This window comes from Dromiciops gliroides, chromosome 4, assembly GCF_019393635.1.
Source record: "Dromiciops gliroides isolate mDroGli1 chromosome 4, mDroGli1.pri, whole genome shotgun sequence".
NCBI lineage: Eukaryota > Metazoa > Chordata > Mammalia > Microbiotheria > Microbiotheriidae > Dromiciops > Dromiciops gliroides.
The window spans coordinates 220,339,427-220,364,836 of NC_057864.1; the positions used below are offsets into that span (position 1 = coordinate 220,339,427).

At 39.1% G+C, this 25,410-nt stretch overlaps 1 protein-coding gene across 1 annotated transcript in view; it reads left to right on the plus strand.

Moving 5' to 3' along the window:
- The window catches only part of DNAH17 (dynein axonemal heavy chain 17), a 241,515-nt gene that overhangs the window by 47,781 nt on the left and 168,324 nt on the right, over positions 1-25,410 (plus strand). Inside the window, exons 17-24 of the mRNA XM_043962383.1 lie at positions 3,527-3,670; positions 5,711-5,893; positions 7,958-8,212; positions 9,733-9,902; positions 10,802-11,024; positions 13,518-13,634; positions 14,161-14,247; positions 16,739-16,891. Of these exons, the coding sequence (XP_043818318.1) occupies positions 3,527-3,670; positions 5,711-5,893; positions 7,958-8,212; positions 9,733-9,902; positions 10,802-11,024; positions 13,518-13,634; positions 14,161-14,247; positions 16,739-16,891 (1,332 nt within the window). The remainder of the gene's footprint in view (positions 1-3,526; positions 3,671-5,710; positions 5,894-7,957; positions 8,213-9,732; positions 9,903-10,801; positions 11,025-13,517; positions 13,635-14,160; positions 14,248-16,738; positions 16,892-25,410) is intronic.

Here is a 25,410-nt window from a genome sequence, read left to right on the forward strand (position 1 = left end):
AGAAGATGTGCTTTCAAATGCTGTCTCTGCTGCTACACGTGGCCTAGAGCAAGTCATCGTAGGCCTCTGATCCTCATTAAAGTGAGACAACCCCTAACAACAGGAACAACAATAACAAATAACTCATATTTATATAGTACTTTTATATTTGGAAAGTACTTTTACCTGCATTATCTCATTTAATCCTCACAACAACCATGTGAGATAAGTGGTATTGTTGTTATGATAATAATAGTTATTATTATTATTATTATTCCTATTTTAGAGATGAGGAAACCAAGATTCAGAAAAGTTAAGTAACTTGTTCAGGGTCACACAGCTAGTAGTTATGCGGGATGGAGTTTTTACCCAGTTTTTTTCAGCTCCAAAGCTAGCACATTATTGTGATGCCACCCTAGAAAGTATTTGGGCAATTCATTCATCATTGAGCAAATCACTATCTCTTTGAGCTCCAGATTCTTCATTTAAAAAATATTTTTCTATTTTTTATTATTATGAATTGAGCAACATGAACATTTCCATATATAAAGAAGAACATTTTTCAAAAGATTGTATAGGACCCTGTAAATCTTTTACATGTAGATTGTTTTTTTTAAAAAAACATATATTAAATTTAATATGGTAATTTCAACACTACCCTGCTTGTCTATGTCCCTTTCTGAACTTCCTTCTGCTTTCTTCTGTGTATTTTTAAAATGTTTCATTTATACTTTTTTCTCTCTCTCTCTCAGTATTACAATCATTATTATTATTATTACGACCATTCCCTCATTACTCTCCCCATCCTCAAAGCCCCTCCCCTTTTTTTGCGGGGCAACAAGGGTTAAGTAACTAGCCCAGGGTCTAAGTGTCAGGTGTCTGAGGCTGGATTTGAACTCGGGTCCTCCTGAATCCAGGACTGGTGCTTTGTCCACTGTGCCACCTAACTGCCCCATAAAGCTCATTTTTGTAACAAGTAAGTGTAGCCCAAACGAATCTATACACTGACTATAGCTGAAAACAAGTGTCTCTTTCTTTACTTCTACACCATCACCTCTCTATCAAGGGACGTGAAACATCATTCTTCTCTAGTCTTCACTGCCTATTGCATTAATCATCGTTTTTAAATGTTTCCTTTATAATGTAACCATTGTACAAATTGTTCTCCAGGTTCTGCTCCTTCTGCATCACTTCCTCCTAGGTTTCTCTGAATCTGTCCCTTTTGTCATTTCTCACATTACAATAATATCCCATTACGTTCAGATGTCATAATTTGTTCAGCCACTTCCCAATTAATGGGTGCCCACTTTGCTTTTTAGTCCTTTGCTACAACAGAAAGTGTTTCTATGAAAAAAATATGCATATGGGTCTTTTTCCTTTTATTTGAGGGCATATAATGAGTTTACAGGTATTCAGGTGAGTGATTTTTGGGTGTGGTTCCAAATTGCTTTCCACATTGGTTGGATCAGTCCAAAACTCCACCAATAGTGCATTGGTGGGCTTGTTTCCCTGAAGCCTCTTCAACAATTGTCGTTTTCCTTTTTTTTTTTTAACCATCTTGGTTAATCTGACAAGTGTGAGGTGAAACCTCAAATTTGTTTTAATTTGTGTTTCTTTTATAATTAGCAAATTGGAGTTTTTTAATATGGTTGTCAATTACTTGCCTGTATTTATATCAATTCCCTTTATATCTTGGACATTGGATAAATTTGCTACCAAGACTTTTTATTTCCACTTAAATGTTTCCCTTCTCATTCTAACTTCATTGATTTTGTTTGAGCAAAAATAAGTTTCCCCATTTGTAAAAAAACAAAACAAAACAAAAAACCAGAGATGGAACCTCTAAAGTTCTATATCGATATGCCATGCTGAACAACCAAACAACTTGGGACTTTTTATTCCTTGCTTTGTGGAGGTCATGCCACAGTGCTTGCATTTGAACTGGGGTGGCATTTTTAACATAATGAGTATGTGGGGTTTTCCATTGTTGTGTAAAATAAGAAAACTTCCTGTAGACCCCAAAACATTCCTTGGGATTTTTCTTGGGATTCTGAGTCCTGAAGCAGAAACAACCTCCACCCCACCTAAAAAAAAAATTCCCCCCTTCAGAAATTCCCCTATCCTAAACATTGCAGGCATTAGCTCCAGAAGGACCTACCTAAAATGTTAGCTGGGGAGGTAAAAACATCCATTCACCAGGTTCCATTACATATTGTCCTGAGTTCATGAGGAAAGTAACTCAAGATGTACATTTTTTTTTTTTAAGGGCAACGGGGGTTAAGTGACTTGCCCAGGGTCACACAGCTAGTAAGTGTCAAGTGTCTAAGGCTGGATTTGAACTCAGGTACTCCCGAATCCAGGGCCAGTGCTTTATCCACTGTGCAACCTAGCCGCCCCAAGACATACATTTTTATTGAGGATTATAACTGGGGATAAATCCAGAGCATGAGTCACAACAGGGGAGAACATATTGAGACAGAGGCATGTCATCAAGAGAAGCAGGAAGACACCGAGTGACTGGAAGGGTGTGTTGTGTGGGCCTGGGAAAGGGGAAGTAATGCCAAAGAAGGGTATCAGAAGGCAAGAAAGGGAAGTAGGAAGGCAATGAAGGAAACATGTATTTCCTCATCTTGCAACCCTACTCATGGTGACCCTTGGTACCTTGATCACTATGATAATCAGAGTGGGGTTTTAAGAAGCATAGACAAAACTTCACCTGAATTTCTCTATCTGTATACACATATATGTATTTGTGTATGTACACACACATGTACATGTGTATACATGTATGCACACCTGCCTATACATGTATATGTGTACACATACATGTACATATACATATATATGGGAGGGAGGGAGGGAGAGGGAGAGGGAGAGAGCACAAACACATTTATTAAGCACAGGGGATACAAAGCAGATAGGCCTTATCTTCTAGGAGTTTACATTTTAATGGGGTAATGCAGCACAGAGAGGGGAGTGAGCAGGACCTGGGCCCCTTGTGAAATGGAGGTCGAAATTAGAGGTCTAAGCTTTCAGAAAAGTAGGGCCAAGGATGGAAGTATCTCCAGAATGTGAAGGCTGCTGGAGAGGAGTTAGAGGAAGAAGTCCGGAGAGTAAGGAGAGCCAGGAATAATATAGTACACAAACCATTTGCAGAGCTCTCATTCACACAAAAACAGATACAAGACATGCACTTTGAACCTTGAAGCCATACTTGCTTTGGCTTCAAACAAAGCCACTGTTGTGTGTTAGCAGAGTCCTGGGCAACCCCCTTGGCCCTGTGCCTGGGGGGGGGGCGGGAGGGGGGCTTGTGAGGCTTTATGTTAAAGGAAACAAAGTGAACTCAAAGCTCCAGTTTAAGATGAGCTGACTCCCACTTTGTATGCACACTCCAATCATAAGTAGGTCAGATAAGGCCAAATGCAGGGGTTGGCAGAAATCCTTTGGAGTTAGAGCCTGTACTCATGGATATTTATAAACCACTCAAACTGTTGCTCTGTGTGTCTTTCCTCACTGATTTCATGACATACATCAATTCCTTTCCCAGGAAAATGCAGAATTGTTTAGAGCTGACATGACAGGCGAATCTTGGAAGGAATATGTAGATTATATTGACATTATGGTCTTAGAAGGATTTGAGCAATTCATTCGAAAATCTCTACAGTATCTTCTGAACAACATGGTAACAGATGTAAGTTTTGAAAACGTCCTTTTGTTTCAAAGAGGATATTAATAATAGATATCAAATATTGGCTTTAAAAGTTATTTTTAGAATACCTAAACCCAATGGAGGATTAAGACCCTCTGGGGTCACTAGGAATCCCTATGACCCTCTCTCTGCCTCCTACCACTAGGGAGCTAGTGAGGTTGAGACCTCTCTGATTTCTAGAGCTAGGGTCTTAGGAAAGTCAAGGAAATGAAAAGCTCTTAATCGCACTTCTCCATTTTTCTTTTAATCTTGGCTCTTTATAAACATGAAGTAGGTTCCATGTTACCCTCTTAATTATATTCCTAATGTCCTGAATATTTGGTCTTCTCACCTTTTGTTTAGAAGGTCAATACTGTAAACAGCTGATTTGGTTCCTGTATTTCTACTTTGGAGCTTTTTAGGGTAGGAAAGAAAGTGATACGGATTGGAAAGAGAAGGGAAGGAATTCCATTCCCGTTCATTTTAGGGATTATCAAGCACATGGAGGCCTCTGAGCATGGACCAAATAGGCTAATTGAATAATCTAATACTGCCTTAACTGAACATTAGCGAATGCTTTCACCTGCCTATGTAGATATCAGGATATATAAAACAAGAGACAAATGTCTCTCTTTTTTTTTTTGACAAATATCTCTCACTCCTTTAAACGAAGTGTAAGTTACTTAAGCAATGTTCTCTACTACCTTTGGAAATAGCTACTTATATCAGGATGAAAACTATATCAAACAATTAGAAAAGAAAGCTTAATTTTAACCTTGGGTTCTGTTTCATTGGGAAGAGAGAACTAGGAAAAGTACCTTCAGTCTTCAGTGATGACTGATGCCATTCTACTTCATGGTGCTTTCTGCTTTGAAGATAGCACAGTAGAGAATGCTGTGAAAAGGGAAATACAATTGACTCTCAGTCACCCTCTCTAAGTCTACCTGACCTAAGTTTTTAGCCTTGTTTGCACCACCTTCTAGCTATGTGACTCCCCTTGAGAGACAGCATGGCATAGTAATTGCTATACTGGCCTTAGAATCAGGAAGATTTGGGTTCAAATCTTGCTGTGTGACTGTGAGCATCAATTTCTTCTATTATAAAATGGTAATAATTATATCCGTAGTTCCTCCCTTACAGGACTGTGATGAGAATTAAATCAGATAATATATGTAAAGCAGTTTGCGAACTTTGTGAAAGAACAGGGGATAGAGGACTGGTCTTGGAATCAGGAAGACTCATCTTCATGAGTTCAAATACAGCCTGAGATACTTATTAGCTTTGTGACCCTGGGCAAGTCATTTAACTCTGTTTGCCTCAGTTTTCTCATCTATAAAATGATCTAGAGAAGGAAACAGCAAACCACTCCAGTATCTTTGCCAAGAAATCCCCAAAATGGGGTCACAAAGAGTTGGACACAACTGAAATGACTGAACGACAACAAATGCAAACTGGAGAGTTCTACATGAATACCTTTATGGAATTTTCAAGTATTATTATTAATAAAGCACAAATAAGTTTTTTTTAAATCCCAGGCAATACAAAATTCATTTCTATCTCACTGCAAATGCATATATCATTATTATCTTAGTAGACTTATTCTGTGAATTTTTTTTACTTAAGCTGAAACAGAGTCTACATTGCCTCAACACATATAATCTGTGTGGTGGGGGAAAGCAACTGAGGAGAATTTCTGGAAGTGAGCCAGATTGGCTTAGGGTTGTTTTTTTTTTAAAGGCATGCATCTTTCTTTTTTTTCTTTCTGGGGCAATGAGGGTTAAGTGACCTGCCCAGGGTCACACGGTTAGTAAGTGTCAAGCAGCTGAGGCAGGATTTGAACTCAGGTCCTCCTGAATCCAGGACTGGTGCTTTATCTACTTTACCACCTAGCTGTCCCTAAGTCATGCATATTTCACAAAATGTTCTATCTGCCCAATGATCATTGAGAAACTACTGTAAGTGGAATGGCATATAAAGTTAGAAGCAAATAGACCCATCCTATCAAAAAAAAAAATAATCCCTCTGGGGATCAACTGTTCTCAGGAAATTATTGCTCCACTCTTTGAAGTAAGGATGGAACTAGATGAAGATGTGTTGACATATAATCCATCTCTGGAAATTGGAGTAGAAAATGGCTTCTTGACGCTAATAGAGAGTCTGATAAATGACATCTATAACACAGCCAAACTGATTCCACGGCTGGCAAAAGGCAAACTGAGTTACAAGGTGAGCTTTTCTTTAATTCAGCCCTTGCGTGCCAACTCTCTGGGGTCACTTCCCCAGCTTCCACTCACATTGTCATTCTGAGGCTCCAGAAGGCACTGACTGTTTCTACCTTGGGGTTCTATGGCAGTGGTGTCATGTCAAACTTAAACACAAGCAGATCCCTACAGTTACAGGATTATCTATGTTGTATTTTATTTTTCTTTTGTTATATATCTCCCCATTATGGTTTTTGTTTGTATGTTTGTTTTGGTTTGTTTTTATTTTTGTTTTTTTTGTGAGGCAATTGGGGTTAAGTTACTTCCCCCAGGTCACACAGTCAGTAAGTGTCAAGTGTCTGAGGCCAGTGTTTTATCCATTGCACCACCTAGCTGCTCCTCCATTACATTTTAATCTAGTTTGACCCCATGAGTTTTGCAGCCACAGATGGCCAGTGGATCCCAAAGTTAACACCTATGATCCAGAGGGTAACACAGAGGGATGGGGAAGGGGGCTAGAGCTTTCGAGTACTTTACTCAAGTCCCCAGCCAGTGTACTCCCAGGTATCCATTAACCAGTTGATATCACTCCAATATCCATTTGCTTTTATAAAAGGACATTTACTGGATAGGCGTATAGCAAGGATTATAGTACAAAAACATATCCTCAAATTAATCTCTGTACGTGTGACCTCAAGAGCCATCTAATCTAACTCCTCCCTCATTTTCCATATGAAGAAACTGAAGTCAAGGTAGATTAAGTCTATAGTGACTTCCAGCTCTAAATTCGTGATGCTATGAAGTTGTGAGCTGTTATCAGCCCCCTCCCCTCAGGAACAACCAAACAACATATATTCCTGAACATGAATGAGAGAAAAGTTTCCCTTCCTACCCTCTTTTAACCCTCCAATAGCCTAAATAACTCACTTCAAAGGGAGCACAACTAAACACTCCCTTCCTACCCCTCAAACCACTTTGGGTATTGTAGAGTCAAGTTTATTCATAGACAGAATGAGTCTAATCAGGTTGAAGATTTCCAGGAACGGAGATATAACCACATCTACCTTAAGTTGACTACAAAGTTTATTTAGAGGCTACTTGTAGCTCCCTTGCCTCAGGCTACCTGTGTGAAACTGGGCAAGTCCCCTAAACTGTTGGCCTCAGTTTCTTCAACTCTAAAATGGGGATAACAACTTACAATGAGATAGTATTCATAAAATTTCTTACTGTGGTTCCTGACACATAGTAGGTATTATATAAATGCCTAGTCCCTTCCCTATTGCTGTATTCTTTTGTCAGCCTTTGTCACTTGCTGGGCCCCATCATTATGGACTCTAGAAAAAAGTTTGGAAAGTGTAACTGCTCTCAGAAGGTTGGCTCTACATAAAAAACCATGTACTGTCATGCTAAAGTACACAAAGGGATGGGGCAGCTAGGTGGCGCCATAGTGCATAGAGTGCTGGACTCATTTTACTAAGTTCAAATCTGGCCTCACACTTACCAGGTGTGTGACCCTGGGAAAACCCTTTTTGCCTCGGTTTCCTCATCTGTAAAATGAGCTGGAGAAGGAAGTGATAAACCACTCCACCATCTTTGCCAAAAAAACAAATGGGGTTACAAAGATTCAAATATGACTGAAACGACGGAATGATAACAAAACAAAGGGAATCAGTGCTTCTCAAAAGTGTACTGACCTAGGGTGGACAGAGAAGTCACAGTGGCTGCTCTCATTGATGTTGCTCAGTCATTCTAGTTATTTCTGTGTGTCACTTCCTTGGGGTGAAAGGGTCTAACCAGCTTACATCAAGAACCATTCTAACCTTTCTCTTCTACATGTAAGACCTCAGATAGCCAACTCCATCTCTTTCCATCAGGCAGAGAATAAGGACCACCATACTAGTTGCTCCATGAAGACTATTTTAACTGGAAAAAAAATCTCCCACTTCCATTTTTTTAAGGCTAGCAACCTTTTCACTCATTAAAAGCAAATTCCCAGTGTGTGTGTGTGTGGGGGGGGGGGGAAGCTAACTTGAACTGTGAATGTGGGTACCACTTTCATCTATTTATTTTCTTGCCTTTCCCCTTTCAGAGTGACCTAGAAGACAATGCTGACCTGTTAGAAATGAGAGAAGAAGTCACCAGTCAAGTTTATACTGCCATGAAGCAGGCTGAGGAGTATCAAGATTCCTTTGAGAAATACTCTTACTTATGGATGGATAACCTCCGTGAATTCATGCAGCATTTCTTGACTTATGGACGCATGTTCACAGCAGAAGAGCTAGATGCTCGAGCTGAAGAGAACTTCCCCAAAACACCCCCAACTCTAGCACAGTTTCAGCAGCAGGTAAATGTTAAAATGGCAACAATCAATTTTTAAGGAATGATTTTCTTCTGAGAGCTTTTGTACCTCCTTTTCCATTTGGCCAATTTGGCTTTTCAAACTGTTGACTTTTTTCCCTGACCTTTTTTTTTTTTTTTTGCATCACTCTTATTTCTCTTTCCATTTTTCCTCTACCTCTCCTTATCTTCAAAATCCTTTTTGAGCACTTCTATGGACTGAGACCAATTCATATTTTTCTTGGAAACATTGGATGTAGGAACTTTGACTTTGTTATCTTCTTCTGAGGGTGTGTTTTGATCTTCCTTTTCACCAAAGAAACTTTCTATGGTCTGCATTTTTTTTCTGTCTGTTCATATTTCTAGCCTATATCTTGACTTTTAACTCCTTCTTAAAGTGGGGCACTGCTTCCAGAGTGTACTGTTCCGAGCTTCAGGGGGTCCAAGGTGGTACAATTTAAGGAAAGGCACATTCACCACTCCCCTGGCCTGGGCTGCCACCCAAGACTGCAACCCGGATCTGAGTACTGACAAAACAACAGAGCCCTGCCTCAGCACCAGCAGAAAGCCCTGTAATCTCACCCTAGACAACTGATTGACCCTCTCACCATCTGTGGGCTGAGTTCCAGAACCAGCTGCTGCCAAAGTTGATTCAGAGGCTCCCGGTGGCCTGATTCTCTGGGGCTGGGGCTGGGGCTGGGGCTGGGTCTATGTGGTGTGGCCATGGGTCTGTGCTCTACTCCAACCTTGGTACAACAGAATTTTCCTGCCAAACTTCTAAGCCATATTTGGCTGGAAAATTATCTCACCCCATCCTTTTGTGGGTTCTGCTGCTCCAGGAATTGTCTTATGGCATTGTTTGAAGGTATTTGGAGAGGTCTTGGGGAGAGCTCAGGCAAGTCACTGCCTTTCCTCCGCCATCTTGGCTCTGCCCTCAGAGACCTAAAATGACAACAATCAAGGCATCAGGAAGGACTTTAAACATTATTATTGATGGCCGGGACAGAGGGTGGGGGGATATCTAAATAACTCTGTCACCCTCATATAAGACAACTACCTTGCAGGTTATCTGTAGAAATTTCTAATCTGATACTGGCTTCTCCCTGCAACTCAAAACATTTCTATGCCATCTTCCCATCAGATAGGGTTTGCTATGTGAATGCAAATTAATTTTTAATATTAGCCCAACATAGTTAGAAAGAAAAAATGCTACAGTTCATACACATTCCAAGACAAATGGAAATAATTTCTTAGTTGTCTGAGTTTTTAAAAAATGTATTTATGTCACTATCTCATTTCATCAACATGGATAATTAGGAGTTGTTTTTAGTCCATTTCCTTATACCATAGGCACTTTAAGAATTACCCTAGACTCTTGGGATATTGCAGGACCAGGATATCTATGAGTACTGCCCCTCCCAACTCCAGGTAGACACCGTACTCAAAAGATTCTAATTCTCTGTGCTCTCAAAGAATATCACTAGTTCATTTTATGGTTCTAATGTGACACTGAATTATTCTTTTCAGATTGATTCTTATGAGAAGCTTTATGAGGAAGTCTCCAAGTTTGACAACAGCAAAGTATTTAATGGCTGGTTGCAGAGTGATTGCCGTCCATTTAAACAAGCCCTTCTCAATATCATTAAACGGTGGAGCCTCATGTTTAAGCAGCATCTGATTGACCATGTTACTAATAGGTAGGCTGTTCCCTTCATTAGATGAATTATGTCTATTTTGAAAATGAAAACCAAAAACTTACTTGTCTGCTGAGATATCTTAGTATCCCATCTTGCTCTGAAGAGATAGATAGCTACATAGTATAAATTCCATCATCATTCTTGTAGTTCTGTTATCTGCAAAACAAGGGGCCCACAACCTCTGAGATACTTGAGAAGCTGTAGTATTCTATGATTCCATTTAAAACTACTGGATAATTTCCTCAGAGTAGAGAAGGCAAATTTTTATTAATCCAAGTCACTAACTAGGCTGATCCAAGAAAAGGGATCCAAAGTAAAATTTCTTAAAGCTATTTGTTAGGGGGCATCTGGATTCAGGGCCTGCTCTCACATATCACTAAGAGAGATGAGGGGTTCAGGATGTGTCCCAAAATCTGCTCTAAGGTAAAGGAAGGAGATTGGACCTGGGGGAGGAAGAGCCTTTATGATATGATCATGGTGTCTGAGACCTCACCTTGCTCAGACAGCAGACCTCTAGTCAAGTAAAAGAGTTCAGACCAAGGAGGCCAGAGGTCCAGTTCATGTAGTTATTCCAGACAGAGGCTATTGCTTCCTCACCCCAAGGTTTATTTAGCTTTGACTCTGTTCATTGTTCAGCTATAATTCCCGTGCATGTAAGACTTTCCCACCTTAATCTACTTCTTGCCTATAAAAGATACTCCATCAAAATAAATAGATACCTTCCTGATATGTACTCCTGTCAAAGAGGCCAATGCTTTCTACTTAGCTTGTGCCCATTTATCTGTTTTCCTGACTGGATGTCTCTTTGCCCCGTTATCCATTTTAATTCACCTTTGCTAAATGTTAGATTATGAGTTACAAAGATGATTGACCACATATTACAAATTACTGTTTTTTAGCCTGGAAGATCTGGAAGCTTTCATGAAAGTAGCCAGGGCAGGTTTAACAAAGCCTCTAAAAGAGGGTGATTATGATGGTCTTGTAGCAGTCATGGGCCACTTAATGAAGGTCAAAGAGAGACAGGTAGCAACAGACAACATGTTTGAACCTCTGAAGCAAACTATTGAACTACTAAAGACCTATGGAGAAGAGATGCCAGAAGAAATACACATAAAGTTACAGGTGAGGTATCTGGTTGCCAATCAGTTGGATCCCACGGATAGTGAATGTATTCATATAATCAAACAACCAAAATTAAGCACGTACTATGTGGCCAGTGCTGTGACAGGCACTGAGCACTCCACATGAGAAGTATATGATATAGTTTTTGTACTGCCTTAAGGACTTACAGACTTCTGGTTGTGGGTAGCGTGCACCCAACAAGGACTAATATGAATGTATTGTTGTTGTTTGTCCTTCATTCTTGAAGAGGACCATGACAGATGTCATGACTTGCAGTGAATTGGGTTTTTAAGTGAGGAAGGGCTGTGCAAAGTCTCCAGTCTCAATTTTTCCTCTGGAGCCTTCTGGGTCCAGTGGCAATATACATTATCAGGATGACTGGAAATGGCCCCAGATGTTTAATGTAATTGGGCTTAAGTGACTTGCCCAGGGTCACACAGCTAGTAAGTGTCTATAGTTAGATTTGAACTCATGTCCTCCCAACTTGAGGGCCAATGCTCTATTTATCCACCTATAGCTGCCCCAATATGGATGTATATGCCTGAGAGTCATGCAAATTTAACTCAAATGGTTCTAAACTAAGGAGGAAAAGAGAAGAAAAAAATCTTCCTCCATATGCCCATTGAGGTAGATACCAGAGATGACAGCTACAATATTGAAAGAAGAGTAGAATTAATGAGTAGAGACATGTGGGTAGAAGAAGAAGGCACCAGAGACTTTGACCTAGATGGGCAGATGGAAAATAATGGAATTTGAAACCAGAGCAATCTCCCAGCCAGAGTCCAGATGCTCAATTTTGTCATCATAGTTTGTTCCTAGGGCTGACAGGACTGTGACTCTTCAGTGAAAAGAGTAAACCTTGGGGGCAGCTAGGTGGTGCAGTGGATAAAGCACTGGCCCTGAATTCAGGAGGACCTGAGTTCAAATCCGGCCTCAGACACTTGACACTTACTAGCTGTGTGACCCTGGGCAAGTCACTTAACCCTCATTGCCCCACAAAAAAGAAAAAAAAGAGAGAAAGAAAAAGAAAATCAGAATGGAGGGAAGACAAGCCTGAAAGGGAAACATTTCAAATACTGAGGTTTCATAAACTTAATTTGGACTTGCCAGTAAAAAATGGATAGAGGTTTGAGCTGCACATTTAACTGAGATTATAGAGCATTATAGAGAGAAGGAGAATAACATTAGGGAATAGATTCCATCTGATACGTGAACTGTAAGTGGTTTGCATAGGTAATTTTATTTTCACTTTCAAACTGTTGGCAGCTGCCTTTTTTTTTTTTTTCCTTTGCAGTGCACTGAGTTTGTGTGTTTGTTTTTTGAGACTGGGTATCCCTATTTTGCCTACCTAAGTACAGCAGTCACTCAATATAAATACTGCTGCTGACTGGTAATGGAGCTTTGGCCTCCATTTTCTGACCTGAGTGCCTCCTTAGGCAGCCTGGTGATCCCTGCCTCGTGGGGGCCCCAAACTCCCAAACTCCTCAGACGCTAGAGTAACAAGGATTATGGGAGTGTCATTAGGGGTTTTAAAAGAAAGCTGAGTGCATAAGTGAGGAATGAACTAAAACTAAGCCTTCACAAAGGAAAGATAAAGGGAATTCTTCCTCAACCTGGCCAACACATTGACAGCTTAGTCGGCCTTGTTCAACACCACCATCTGCTGTTTATGTAAGAAATAGCAGCTAAGAGTTGCTTTGAAGGAAGGTTGGCATTTTTTTTTTGGAAGGGCAATGGGGGTTAAGTGACTTGCCCAGGGTCACACAGCTAGTTAAGTGTCAAGTGTCTGAGGTCAGATTTGAACTCAGGTACTCCTGAATCCAGGGCCAGTGCTTTATCCACTGTGCCACCTAGCTGCCCCCGGAAGGTAGGCATTTTACAACGAGTAGGTGAGTGTATTCCAGGCACAAGGGGCTGTGCAAAGGCATACATATGAAAATTGTATGTCAGGTATAGGAAACATCCAATTAAGCCAGTTTGGAACACTGATATACAACATTATAGTGCAAGTGTGCATGTAATACACAATAAAGTTTGGGAATCTAATTTCACATATGATTGTTTTTAATGCTTTGTGTAAAATATGTTTGTCGATGGTTACCAAGTTCAGGCTATTTTTTAAAAAAGGAAGATGGAAGGAATAACTCTTTCACATGTGGGGGATGGTAAGCATTTTTACAATATGCAGAATTAATGAATTAGCTGAAAGGGAGGTAAGATTGGTGAGATACAAGAGTTAGGACAAAGTATTTGAAAGTCTTGGAATTCGAAATGAGAGTTTGGACTTGATATAGTGGATTATTAACATAGGACCCCAAATAGGGGTTCAGCATGATAAAAATAGCTTTTGATGAATATGATTCTAGCTTTCATGAGTTATGTATACAAATGATCATTAAGGATAGAGAAAAGAAAACTGTCTCCTTTATCTGTTGCTTAGGGAGTAACACAACTGATTTTAAAGGTAGCCTCCTTGTTCATTATTTCTTCCAGGAACTACCAGAGCAGTGGACCAATACAAAGAAATTGTCTATTCAAGTCAAACAAAATGTGGCTCCTCTCCAGGCCAATGAAGTGAATATAATTAGAAGAAAATGCCAACAGTTTGAGGTACCACCATTTGTGTCATGGGAGAAATCCTGTTAAGCAGAGCCATAATTGTCCTTTGTTAATGCTCAAGGCAAGTTTCACAAAATGTATCTAGGTGCAGATAGCATCACAGAATGTTCTCAGATCAACTTTTTGAAGGCAAATTCAATTGAGGAGAAACAGAGACTCACAGAGGAGTGGGAAGTTTAACTGGGATATAGACAGAGGAAAGTGGAAGCACTTGTCACCTTGTAGTGTCCTATTTTAACTAATTATTCTTGTTAAATAGGGTGCTTAGCCCAGTTGTTTTTACAACACTGGAATCTAAAGGGTGCCTGTCCCACTAAATTTTAGCATCTTGGGTAAGGCTTTGGTTTCCCAACCTTAGTAATAGCACTATTGGTAAGTAGTGCACAGCTCTCAGATCCTGCTGGAAGTTGGGCCACATGGCACTCAATTTGTAGTGGCAAGCTGTATAAACTGCTCTGTTTAATTCGTTTTGACATTTGTTTGGAACCTAATGTCCATATTTTCTTTTTTTTTCTAGCTCAAGCAGCATGAATTTAGAGAAGTTTTCAGACGAGACGCCCCCTTTTCTTATACGGATCCTGAGCCCTACAAATCCTTGAATAAGGTATTTAATTCAAAGGCTAAAGGATGTAGCCATCCTTTGGCTAATGATTTTTGACAGTGAAAAGTAACATTCTGCATTGTTTCTTCATTCTTTTATGTTTTAATTCTTGTGAGTACATAGATGAGGCTAAATTTGTCTAACCTCAGAGCCAGAATATTTATTTCTGTTTAAATGTGGGTGCCTACAAATTGGGCCAGGGATAGTGGACTTAGCTTGGAGAGAGGAAATGACTATATTTAGGAAATCTATTTTTTCCTTCCTACCCTCCCCATAAACTTCTGAGAGCACTCTATAGCCTTCTGTGTCATTCCCCCCAAAATAGGATATAGAAGAATGAGCTCTGGAATTATAGTCAGAGGATCTGAATTCAAATCCTGTCTCTGTTCTTTAATAGCTAAGTGACTTTACTTAAGTCATTTGACCTCCTTGGGACTCAGTTTCCTCCTTTGTAAATTGGATAGGGAATTGGTCTAAATCAAAGATTCTTAACCTGGGGTTCTGTGGAAAGATTTTAGTGGCGTACACAAACATAGATGTAAAAATCTTTATTTTACTAAACTTTAACTGAAATATAGCATTTCCTTCCATTATGAACATAGGTTGAAACATTTTTCAGAAAAGGTGTCTATGGGTTTCACCAGATCTCCAAAGTATGTGTGTAGGTGGTGGTGGAGGGGATCTATGGCATAAAAAGGCTGAGAACCACGTGAACTCTAAGAACCCCTTCCAGTTCCAAATCTTACAAATGCACTGGGGCTATGACATCTCCCCTGAAATTCCTCTGGTATCATTGGGTTGAAGGAAAGTCATGTTGCTGGGTATGTGTGTTTAGAATGGAGTGAATCTAGGTAATTTTCATAAATCCTGATCCAGGAAACTCCTAGAGGATGAACCTAATTTGAACTCTCTGGTCAGAGATCAGGAAGGGGAAAGAGGGATTTTTTGGCTTTTATTATTTTCCCCAGATATGTTTCAGGGTTTTTCTGGAACTGATCAGGACCCTTATTAGATCCCATAAATAATCTGACTCTCTTTACCCCCAAGGCCAGGGACACACCATTGTCACTGAGGTCCCATTAGCATGGAAAGTAGTATACTTTGCTTACAGTTTACTTATTGTCTTGAAATTTGTCTATGCCAGGAAAGTTCATTTCTCCCAAGGGATTGGAAGTGGGTTGAGACAATGCTTTTCGTTACTATCTACCTTCCATATAGCAGCGAGTAAAACTTTATGTGGTTGCCCTATAGTTGTCCCAAGTGTTAGGGAATTTAGCTGGGATTTATAATATATTTGTTACTTAGAAATTAGAGGCTACTGCACCAGTTTGGGGCATTAAGCATTTATTAAAGCATATTAAATATTAGAAAAGAGAGCGCACATGGCTCTGAAAGATAGGAAAGCCTAGCTAGGAAAGAGAAGAGAGAGAGAAAAGAGAAAATGGGGATCCCTAGTGGGCTGTGTCTGCTCTCACCAAGTTCCCGGGCCCAAGAGAGAGCTCAGCGAGCTTAAGCTCTCTGAGGGAAGCCCAAGAGGTGGCCCACACACACTGCTTAAAGCTAATTGACCGGGGCAGCTAGATGGCGCAGTGGCCGGCCCTGGAGTCAGGAGGACCTGAGTTCAAATCCGGCCTCAGATACTTAACACTTACTAGCTGTGTGACCCTGGGCAAGTCACTTAACCCCAATTGCCTCACTAAAAAAATGAAAAAAATAAAAAATAAATAAAACTGCCTTTAAAGCTAATTGACTACTATCATTCAAATCTATTGGATTTGAGGGGGGTTTGGCACAGTTGTGCTGATGTCAGAGCCCAGAGAACAGATGCTCTGGCAGGAACAAGGCTTTCAGGTGGGTGTGGTTTTGAATGAGGTAACTTCCTGACTCTGGGCTGGCCTTAAGAAAGGTCAGTCCAGCCTCTCTCAGTGGGGGCCTCTGGGAGTCCCCAAACCCCATTATTTTTTCACAATATTGAGAAATTGTGGCAGTAAAAGGCAACCCAACTGGGACCAGGATGGAGAATCTCCCTGTGGGACAGGGAGAAGATGGGTAGGCAAAATCCCTTTGGTAATGCCGACCCTTCTTTTGGTGAGGACTGTTTTGTTTATTTAATCCAAGCCAGGAATAAGTAGGCAAATTAATAGATCTAAATTTCCCCTCCTTTTCCTGTCTTTCCCACCCTCAATGGAGGTTCTAAAAAAGAGTGACTTTTATTACCACACTGATAACAAGAGGGAGATGGAGGTGAAAACTCAGAGCTGGGACTTGTTCATTCAGCATAATTTCCCCACAGAATTGGTGGTACCTGGGCATTCCAAAAAAAAGGCAAGGCTAGATATAATACTAGTTTAATAAGAATCATAGTCTGGATTATTTGGGACAAGCATTTAGGAAAGTATCATAACAAAAAAAAACAATATTTCATGGGAAAATGAGGCAGCAAAGAAAGTAATGGAACCTTTAAACATTGTTCTTAACATTCTTTTATTTCTAGCAACAAAAAAGCATTGCAGCTATGGAAAGCATCATGGAACAACTTTCCAAGTCAGCTGGTTTGTTTGAAGTTACAGTTCCAGATTATAAACAACTTAAAGCCTGTCACAAGGAGGTACGCCTGTTGAAGGAGCTCTGGGATATGATCGTCTTGGTAAGTGATTGGATTGGTGTCATGAGGCAAGTAGGTGTTTATTATAATTTTATTCTGTCAGTCTAGCTCAGAGGTAGGGAATTTTATAGACTGGATTTGACTTTATGCTTAATTTTTAAAAAAATATATTTTATGGATATCATTTATTTTTACATCATCTTTGTTTCCCTGCCATCACTTATTTAGGAAAGAAAGAATAATGGTGTTATGCATTTGAGTTAGTTCCCTATTTTGAATTAAAGAAACTTATCATAGATATTTGATGGAAAGATTTTCAACTACCTCTCTCCTTATTCTAGTTGCATTAATTTTGTTTGTATAAAAATCTTTCAATTTCATGGAAACAGAATTATGTTTTGTTGTGATTATTTCTGGCTCTTGTTTGCTCAAGAATTTGCCTTGTAGCAAGAGTTAATTAAGGTAGTTGACTTGGTTCTCATCTACTTTTTAAAATGATATGACTTTTAATATTCTGGTATCCCTTTAAGCATATTGCTGGTCTAAACCTAATTTCTGCCATGCTGCTTTGCAGTTTTACCATCAGTTCTTGTCAAATTGGGACTCCTTTCCTGTGTAATCTATGTTCTGTAATTTAGTTGTTTTTTGTTTTTTGTTTTTTTTGGCAGGGCAGTGGGGGTTAAGTGACTTGCCCAGGGTCACACAGCTAGTAAGTGCCAAGTGTCTGAGGCCAGATTTGAACTCAAGTACTCCTGAATCCAGGTCCGGTGCTTTATCCACTGTGCCACCTAGCCGCCCCCTGGAATTTAGTTTTAATAGTTTTAATGATTATTGCTTCATAGTATAAACTGAGAGCTAGAAGTGCTATTCCCCCTTCACTCCTACTTTTTTCATTATTCCCCTTGAGATTCTAGGTATTTTGTTCCTCCAAATTAATTTTATTATTTTGTCAACCTCTATAGAGTACATACTCTTGGTAGTTTGATTAGATTGCATGATTTTAAAAATTTATGTTATACTTTTTTGACCTAACCATGATTAATCATTCTCTCTCCAGTTAATTAAATAATTCTTTATTTCTTTAAAGAGCTCTTTTCTAAATTGTATCTATGCATGTCTAGAGTGTGGTGTGGTAGATTGACTCAAATATTTTATGCATTTTACAATTCTTTTGAATGGCCTTCTCATTCTATTATTTCCTGCTGAGCTTTCATGTTGCTATATATAAGTGCAATTAACATTTGTACATACATTTCATATCCTGACAATTTACTAGAGATAGTAATTGCTTCATTTTTTTTTTTGCTGATTTGTTAGGATTTTCTAATTTTATCATTATGACATTAGCTTCACCTCTTCTTCTTTGCCTATCCATATGCCCTTAATTTCTTTTTTCTTTTGGTTATTGTAAGCATTTCTAGAACTATGTCAGACAATAGTAGAGAAAAGGAAGCATCCTTGCTTTATTCTTGTATTTATTGGGAAACTTTCTAGTGTCTCTTCAAATAATGCTAGCATTTTGTTTTAGATAAATATGTTTGGCCTCTCATACCTATACTTTGAGAGGCTCTAACATAAACAAATGCTGTACTTAGTCAAAGGCTTTTTTTCCCCCTGTAACTATTATAGAATTTTAAATGTTTTTTTTTAAAAAAAAAAAACACCTATGATCATTAATTGCTTGTTTAATTGATTTCTTGATGTTAAAATATCCTTTTATCCTTAAGATAAATCCAATTTGATTCTAGTGAATATGTTTGGGATATAGTAATGTAGAATCTTTGTTAGGATTTTATCTAAAATTTTTAAATTGCTCTTTGTTAATAATATTGTCTAAGGTTCTCTTTCTTTGATATATATTTCTCTGGTTAAGGTATGAGGATTATATGTAACCTCACCCTCAGGACTCACTAGCCCAACTCACAGTACCACTGGCAGGTTGAGTCCCCATGGAATGGCTGTTACAACTCCAAGTGTTCTAGGGGTTACCATGTAGGTGGCTATCCTCCTAAAAGCTGGCTTGCTGGCCCATGAGACCCTATCAGTGTGCTTCCCCTTAATCAGTTCTTTTTTTTTTTTTTGCGGGGCAATGAGGGTTAAGTGACTTGCTCAGGGTCACACAGCTAGTAAGTGTCAAGTATCTGAGGCAGGATTTGAACTCAGGTCCTCCTGAATCCAGGGCCAGTGCTTTATCTACTGCACCACCTAGTTGCCCCAATCAGTTCTTTAACAAATGCATTTGCTCAAATGATATAGCAAGGGACAGTGGTTACAAAACATCTCTCCCCAACCTCAGGGGACATTCTCACACAAACATATCCAGAATCCAGAAGCAGGGAAATGTGGGCATTAAATTAAAAAACAACAGTAATGAGTACATGTGTAAGGGGACATCCATGGCCAAGGCAACCAATAACTCTGTAATTGTAGATCCTTGATATTCTTTCCTGCTCCACAGAGTCCTTGTGAAGTGTCTTGTAGTTTCTCCTTTATTCATCCATGCTGCCTTTTCACTGAACCCGCTCTTTGTAGAGCACAGCATCTTTGATACAGGGGCAGCCACTCAGATGGGGCAGCTCCCTCTAAGATGCAGTGGCCAGAATGGGCAGTAGGCTGCTAGATTGGGTCAAGCAGTTCACTCTATGGCTGTTCTGGCTTCTCACCAGGCTCCATTCCACTGGGCAGGGGGCATAGCCACTGTCTTGTTCTCAGGGTGGTATATCTCTGCTGGATGGAATAATCTCCTGAACTTGCTCTTCAGTGGGCAGCTGCAATCCCTTTTCCACCTTCAGCCTCTGAGTGGCCTGGGGAGAGGGTGGGGTGGATGATGCTCTCTTTCCAGCTGGAGTGCTACCTAGCTCTTCTCAGTGAAGCACTGATCCTTAGCTGAGGACCAGGAGAAGCTTCTTCCCTTTGACAATCAATCTCAGCTTTGAGGTTGTAGTTGTAGTAGTTGTTGTTTTGAACTCTGCTCTGCACCTATGTAGGGAACCCAGACTTGGTTCAAATGCAAAGGAACCAGATTTCTAATGAGAGGAAGACTAAGTTCCCCTTTCTCACACTTTTTGGTTTGTTAAACTCTAAGTCTGGTGACCTTGGGATAAAAATTATACAAAGTTCAGATTTAGCCACAAGTATAGAGTCTCTCCAAAAGGGGAGGAGTAGAAAGATACTCAAAGTATAGTAAGAATGAGATTTGGGGGGCAGCTAGATGGCGCAGTGGATAGAGCACCGGCCCCGGAGTCAGGAGTACCAGAGTTCAAATCTGGCCTCAGACACTTAACACTTACTAGCTGTGTGACCCTGGGCAAGTCACTTAACCCCAATTGCCTCACTAAAAAAAAAAAAAAAAAGAATGAGATTTGGGACAGTTATTTCCTACACTCAAAAGGAAAGCTAAACACAGAACACTCACAAGCATATATTTGAAAGTAAAATTCTTAACTAAATAAATAGTTGTGTTAATTAATGTTATATCCAGCTGGAAGGTTGATACTTAAAACCATCTATACATGAAATAGTTTGCAGGGCTGATGCTTAGGTTTTTTACATTTCATCTCAGATTTTCACTATATGTCTTTATATCTCATTGTATATGTATAATCTATATCTGATTGCTTACCATCTTAGGGAGAGGGGAGGGAGGGATAGAATTTGAAACTTGAAACTTAAAAAAAACAAACCCTAAATGGTAAATAAATTGTTTTAACATGTAATTGAGGAGGGAAATAAAATATATTAAATTAAAAATATACATATCTGGACCAAGAGTCTCTGGACATCTTAAACCTGAAGCAAGCTAGCCTAATTGAGTCTATGCTACACATAGGAGCAGCAGTGGGATGGGAGGAAGAATATATAGGCCATTCCCCACCCCTGTCCACTTCCCCTCACAGGATGTCTAGAGTATATTACCTGCTACCTGGGAGAGCAAAAGGGAAAAAAAAGGGAATAAACATTTATTTATTTATTCATTCCGTTTGTTTGTTTATTCATTCATTATTTTGGTGAGGCAATTGGGGTTAAGTGATTTACCCAGGGTCACACAGCTAGTAAATATCTCCCCTGTGCCACTTAGCAGCCTCAAGTTTTCACAGGTTTATTTGAATCTGTCCTTTTTTTTCATTTTATACAGAGCAATAGTATCACATTTTCTATTAATATTGCCTGTCCAACCAACCTCACAGTCACTCAGACTTGTAATGTGAGAGTCATTTTGCCTCTTCCTCCTCCATCTTTCCTCACTCACCACATCTCCCATTCATGGAAGTTCCCTATATCCTTCAGATCCCAACTTAGATGCCACTTTTTCCATAGAGATACCTTCTACTCCTCCAAACTGAAAGTAAATTCTCACATATAGCTAGGGCCCCCACTGCTCATTCTTTTTTTTTTTTTTTTTTTTTTTTTTTTGTGCAGGGCAATGGGGGTTAAGTGACTTGCCCAGGGTCACACAGCTAGTAAGTGTCAAGTGTCTAAGGCCAGATTTGAACTCAGGTTCTCCTGAATCCAGGGCCAGTGCTTTATCCACTGTGCCACCTAGCCTCCCCCCCCACTGCTCATTCTTAATCTTCAGATTATTATTGACTCCAGATCCCAGGGTGATGGAATCTGGGGAACCTTCCTCCTAAACTGAATTGTAGGGGAACAGGAAGTCATAGAATCAAGGAAATCATAGTAAGTAAGAAGCCATAGAAGAGAACAGAGCAGCAGTGTGAAAAGAATGAGAAAATCTGTTCTTGGTCTATTGAAGAACAGGAAATTTTATTTCTGTTAGGAGATTGAGGGTCCAAAAAGCGAGGTGGAGGCAGCTAGGTGGCACAGTGGATAAAGCACTGGCCCTGGGTTCAGGAAGACCTGAGTTCAAATCCGGCCTCAGACATTTGACAGACACTTACTAGCTGTGTGACCTAGGGCAAGTCACTTAACCCTCATGGCCCACAAAATAAATAAACAAATAAGCAAATGAATGAATGATTAAAAAAATAAATAAACAAATGAATAAACAGAGAAATAAATAAATGAATAAGTGGATGAACGAATATCTGAATGAATGAATGTATAAATGAATAAATAAACTAATGAATGTGTGACTAAGTGAATAAATAAATAAGTGAAATTAAAAACAAAAGAAAAAAGCAAAACAAAAAGTGAGATGGCATGCAATAGCTGTTACTGGGGCTCTCTGTCCAACATCAACGTTTGGATATCAAAAGCATGTAAACTAACCTTGTGAGCACCAAGTACATTGCTGTTCACTAGGGTCTTTCCTTATATAAGCACACAGGAAAACCGACCCATACCTGGAGGCAGGATTCAAGGTGTCCTCCGACATTGCAGGGATTCCTGTTGCCAAGGCAATTTCCAGATTGCTAGGGACTATCAACTATTGTGGAGCAGTGCTGAGGAGATAATGAGAAGATGAGCCTTTCTCCCCTGCCACCTTTGCATTCATGCTTAAATTTTGAGGCCACTTTAGGGTTAAGGTTCAGGATATACACAGGCATCTCTGGAAGGTTGCTCCATGTAGGTGTACTTACTTGACTTATTTCTTTTCTATGTACAAAAAACAGAGTGACCACAGAACATTGTTTGCTTAGTCTTTTGGATGGGGAGTGGTGATGGTGGATGATACCAGTAAGTGGGACCAATTTTGAATTTGGCCAGCAAGGTTCTTTACAAACCTGCTTATACATGCAGCTCTGCATGGCAGTGGTTTTTAAAGAGATCACTGAACTGGTACAAAATTATTTATTTCAATCTCTTTTTTTTTTAATGTATAAGGTATTTTATTTTTTTCCGTTACATGTAAAGATAGTTCTCAACTTTTGTTTATACAAGCTTTACAATTTCAGATTTTTCTCCCTCCCTCCCCCCCTTCCCCTCCCCTAGACAGCAGGTAATCTGATATAGGTTATATCTATATATCTATATACATATACATATAGATATATATACACACACACACATATATATATATACACATAATAACATTAATCCTATTTCTGCATTAATCCTGTTACAAGAGAAAAAAATCAGAGCAGTGATGCAAAACCTCAAAATAGGAAAAAACAACAACACCCAAAACAAAAGAAATAGTATGGTTCATTCAGCATCTATACTCCGCAGTTCTTTTTTTTTTTTTCCTGGATTTGGAGATCCTCTTCTATCATGAGTTCCCTGGAACTCTTCTGTACCATTGCATTGGTGAGAAGAATATAGTCCATCACAGTAGGTCAACACTCAATGTTGATGATACTGTGTACAATGTTCTTCTGGTTCTGCTCATTTCACTCATCATCAGCTCACGTAAGACCCTCCAGGTTTCTCTGAACTCCTCCTGCTCATCATTTCTTACAGCACAATAGTATTCCATTGTATTCATATATCACAACTTGTCCAGCCATTCCCCAATTGATGGGCACCCCCTCAACTTCCAATTCCTTGCCACCACATAAAGAGCAGCTATAAATATTTTTGTACATGTGGGTCCCTTTCCCCCTTCCATGATTTCTTTGGGCAAAAGACCTAAAAGTGGAATTGCTGGGTCAAAGGGTATGCATAGCTTTATCACCCTTTGGGCATAATTCCAAATTGCTCTCCAGAATGGTTGGATCAGTTCACAGCTCCACCAACAATGCATTAGTGTTCCAATTTTCCCACAGCTTCTCCAACATTTATTATCTTCCTTTTTTGTCATTTTAGCCAATCTGATAGGTGTCAGGTGGTACCTCAGAGTTGTTTTAATTTGCATCTCTCTAATCATTAGAGATTTAGAGCATTTTTTCATATGGGAATAGATAGCTTTGGTTTCTTCATCAGAAAACTGCCTGTTCATATCCTTTGACCATTTCTCAATTGGGGAATGACTTGGATTCTTATAAATTTGATTTAGTTCCCTATATATTTTAGAGATGAGGCCTTTATCAGAAGTACTGGCCTCAAAAATTGTTTCCCAGCTTTCTGCCTCCCTTCCAATTTTGGATGCATTGCTTCTGTTTGTACAAAAATTTTTTAATTTAATATAATCAAAATCATCCATTTTGCATTTTATAATATACGCTATCTCTTGTTTGGTCAAAAACTGTTTTCCTTTCCAAAGATCTGATAGGTACACTATTCCTTTCTTTCCTAATTTACCTATGGTATCACCTCTTATGTCTAAATCATGTATCTATTTTGACCTTATTTTAGTATAAGGTGTAAGATGTTGGTCTATGCCTAATTTCTGCCATACTATCTTCCAGTTTTCCCAGCAGTTTTTGTCAAATACTGAGTTCCTATCCCAGAAGCTGGAGTCTTTGGGTTTATCAAATACTACATTACTAGTGTCATTTACTACTGCATTTCCTGAGCCTAGCCTATTCCATTGATCTACCACTCTATTTTTTAGCCAGTACCAGATAGTTTTGATGACTGCCGCTTTATAATAAAGCTCCAGGTTTGGTACCGCTAACCCACCTTCCTGTGAATTTTTTTCATTATTTCCCTGGATATTCTTGATTTTTTGTTTTTCCAGATGAATTTTGTTATTATTTTTTCTAGCTGTATAAAATAATTTTTAGGTAGTCTGATTGGTATGGCACTGAATAAGTAAATTAATTTAGGCAGTATTGTCATTTTTACTATATTAGCTCTGCCTATCCATGAGCAATTGATATCTTTCCAATTATTTAGATCTGATTTGATTTGTATGAAGAGTGTTTGGTAGTTGTGTTCATAGAGTTCCTGGGTTTGTCTTGGCAAGTAGACTCCCAAGTATTTTATATTATCTACCGTTACTTTAAATGGAATTTCTCTTTCTATCTCTTGCTGCTGGACTTTGTTGGTCATGTATAGAAATGCTGATGATTTATGTGGATTTATTTTATATCCTGCTACTTTGCTAAAGTTGTTAATTGTTTCAAGTAATTTTTGAGTTGATTCTCTAGGATTCTTTAAGTATACCATCATATCATCTGCAAAGAGTGATAGTTTTGTTTCCTCCTTGCCTATTCTAATTCCTTTAATTCCTTTCTCTTCTCTGATTGCTAAAGCTAACATTTCTAGGACAATATTAAATAATAGGGGTGATAATGGACATCCCTGTTTCACCCCTGATCTTATTGGGAAGGCCTCTAATTTATCTCCATTGCATATAATACTTGCTGATGGCTTTAGGTAAATACTGTTTATTATTCTAAGGAAAGCTCCCCCTATTCCTAAACTCTCTAGTGTTTTTATTAGGAATGGGTGTTGTACTTTGTCAAAAGCTTTCTCTGCATCTATTGAGATAATCATATGATTTTGGTTGGTTTTCTTATTGATGTGGTTGATTATGTTAATATTTTTTCTAATGTTGAACCAGCCCTGCATTCCTGGTATAAATCCCGCCTGGTCATAGTGTATTATCCTGGTGATCACTTGCTGTAACCTCCTTGCTAATATCTTATTTAAGATTTTAGCATCAATATTCATTAGGGAAATTGGTCTATAATTTTCTTTCTCTGTTTTTGCTTTGCCTGGTTTTGGTATCACCACCATATTTGTGTCATAAAACGAATTTGGTAGAACTCCTTCTT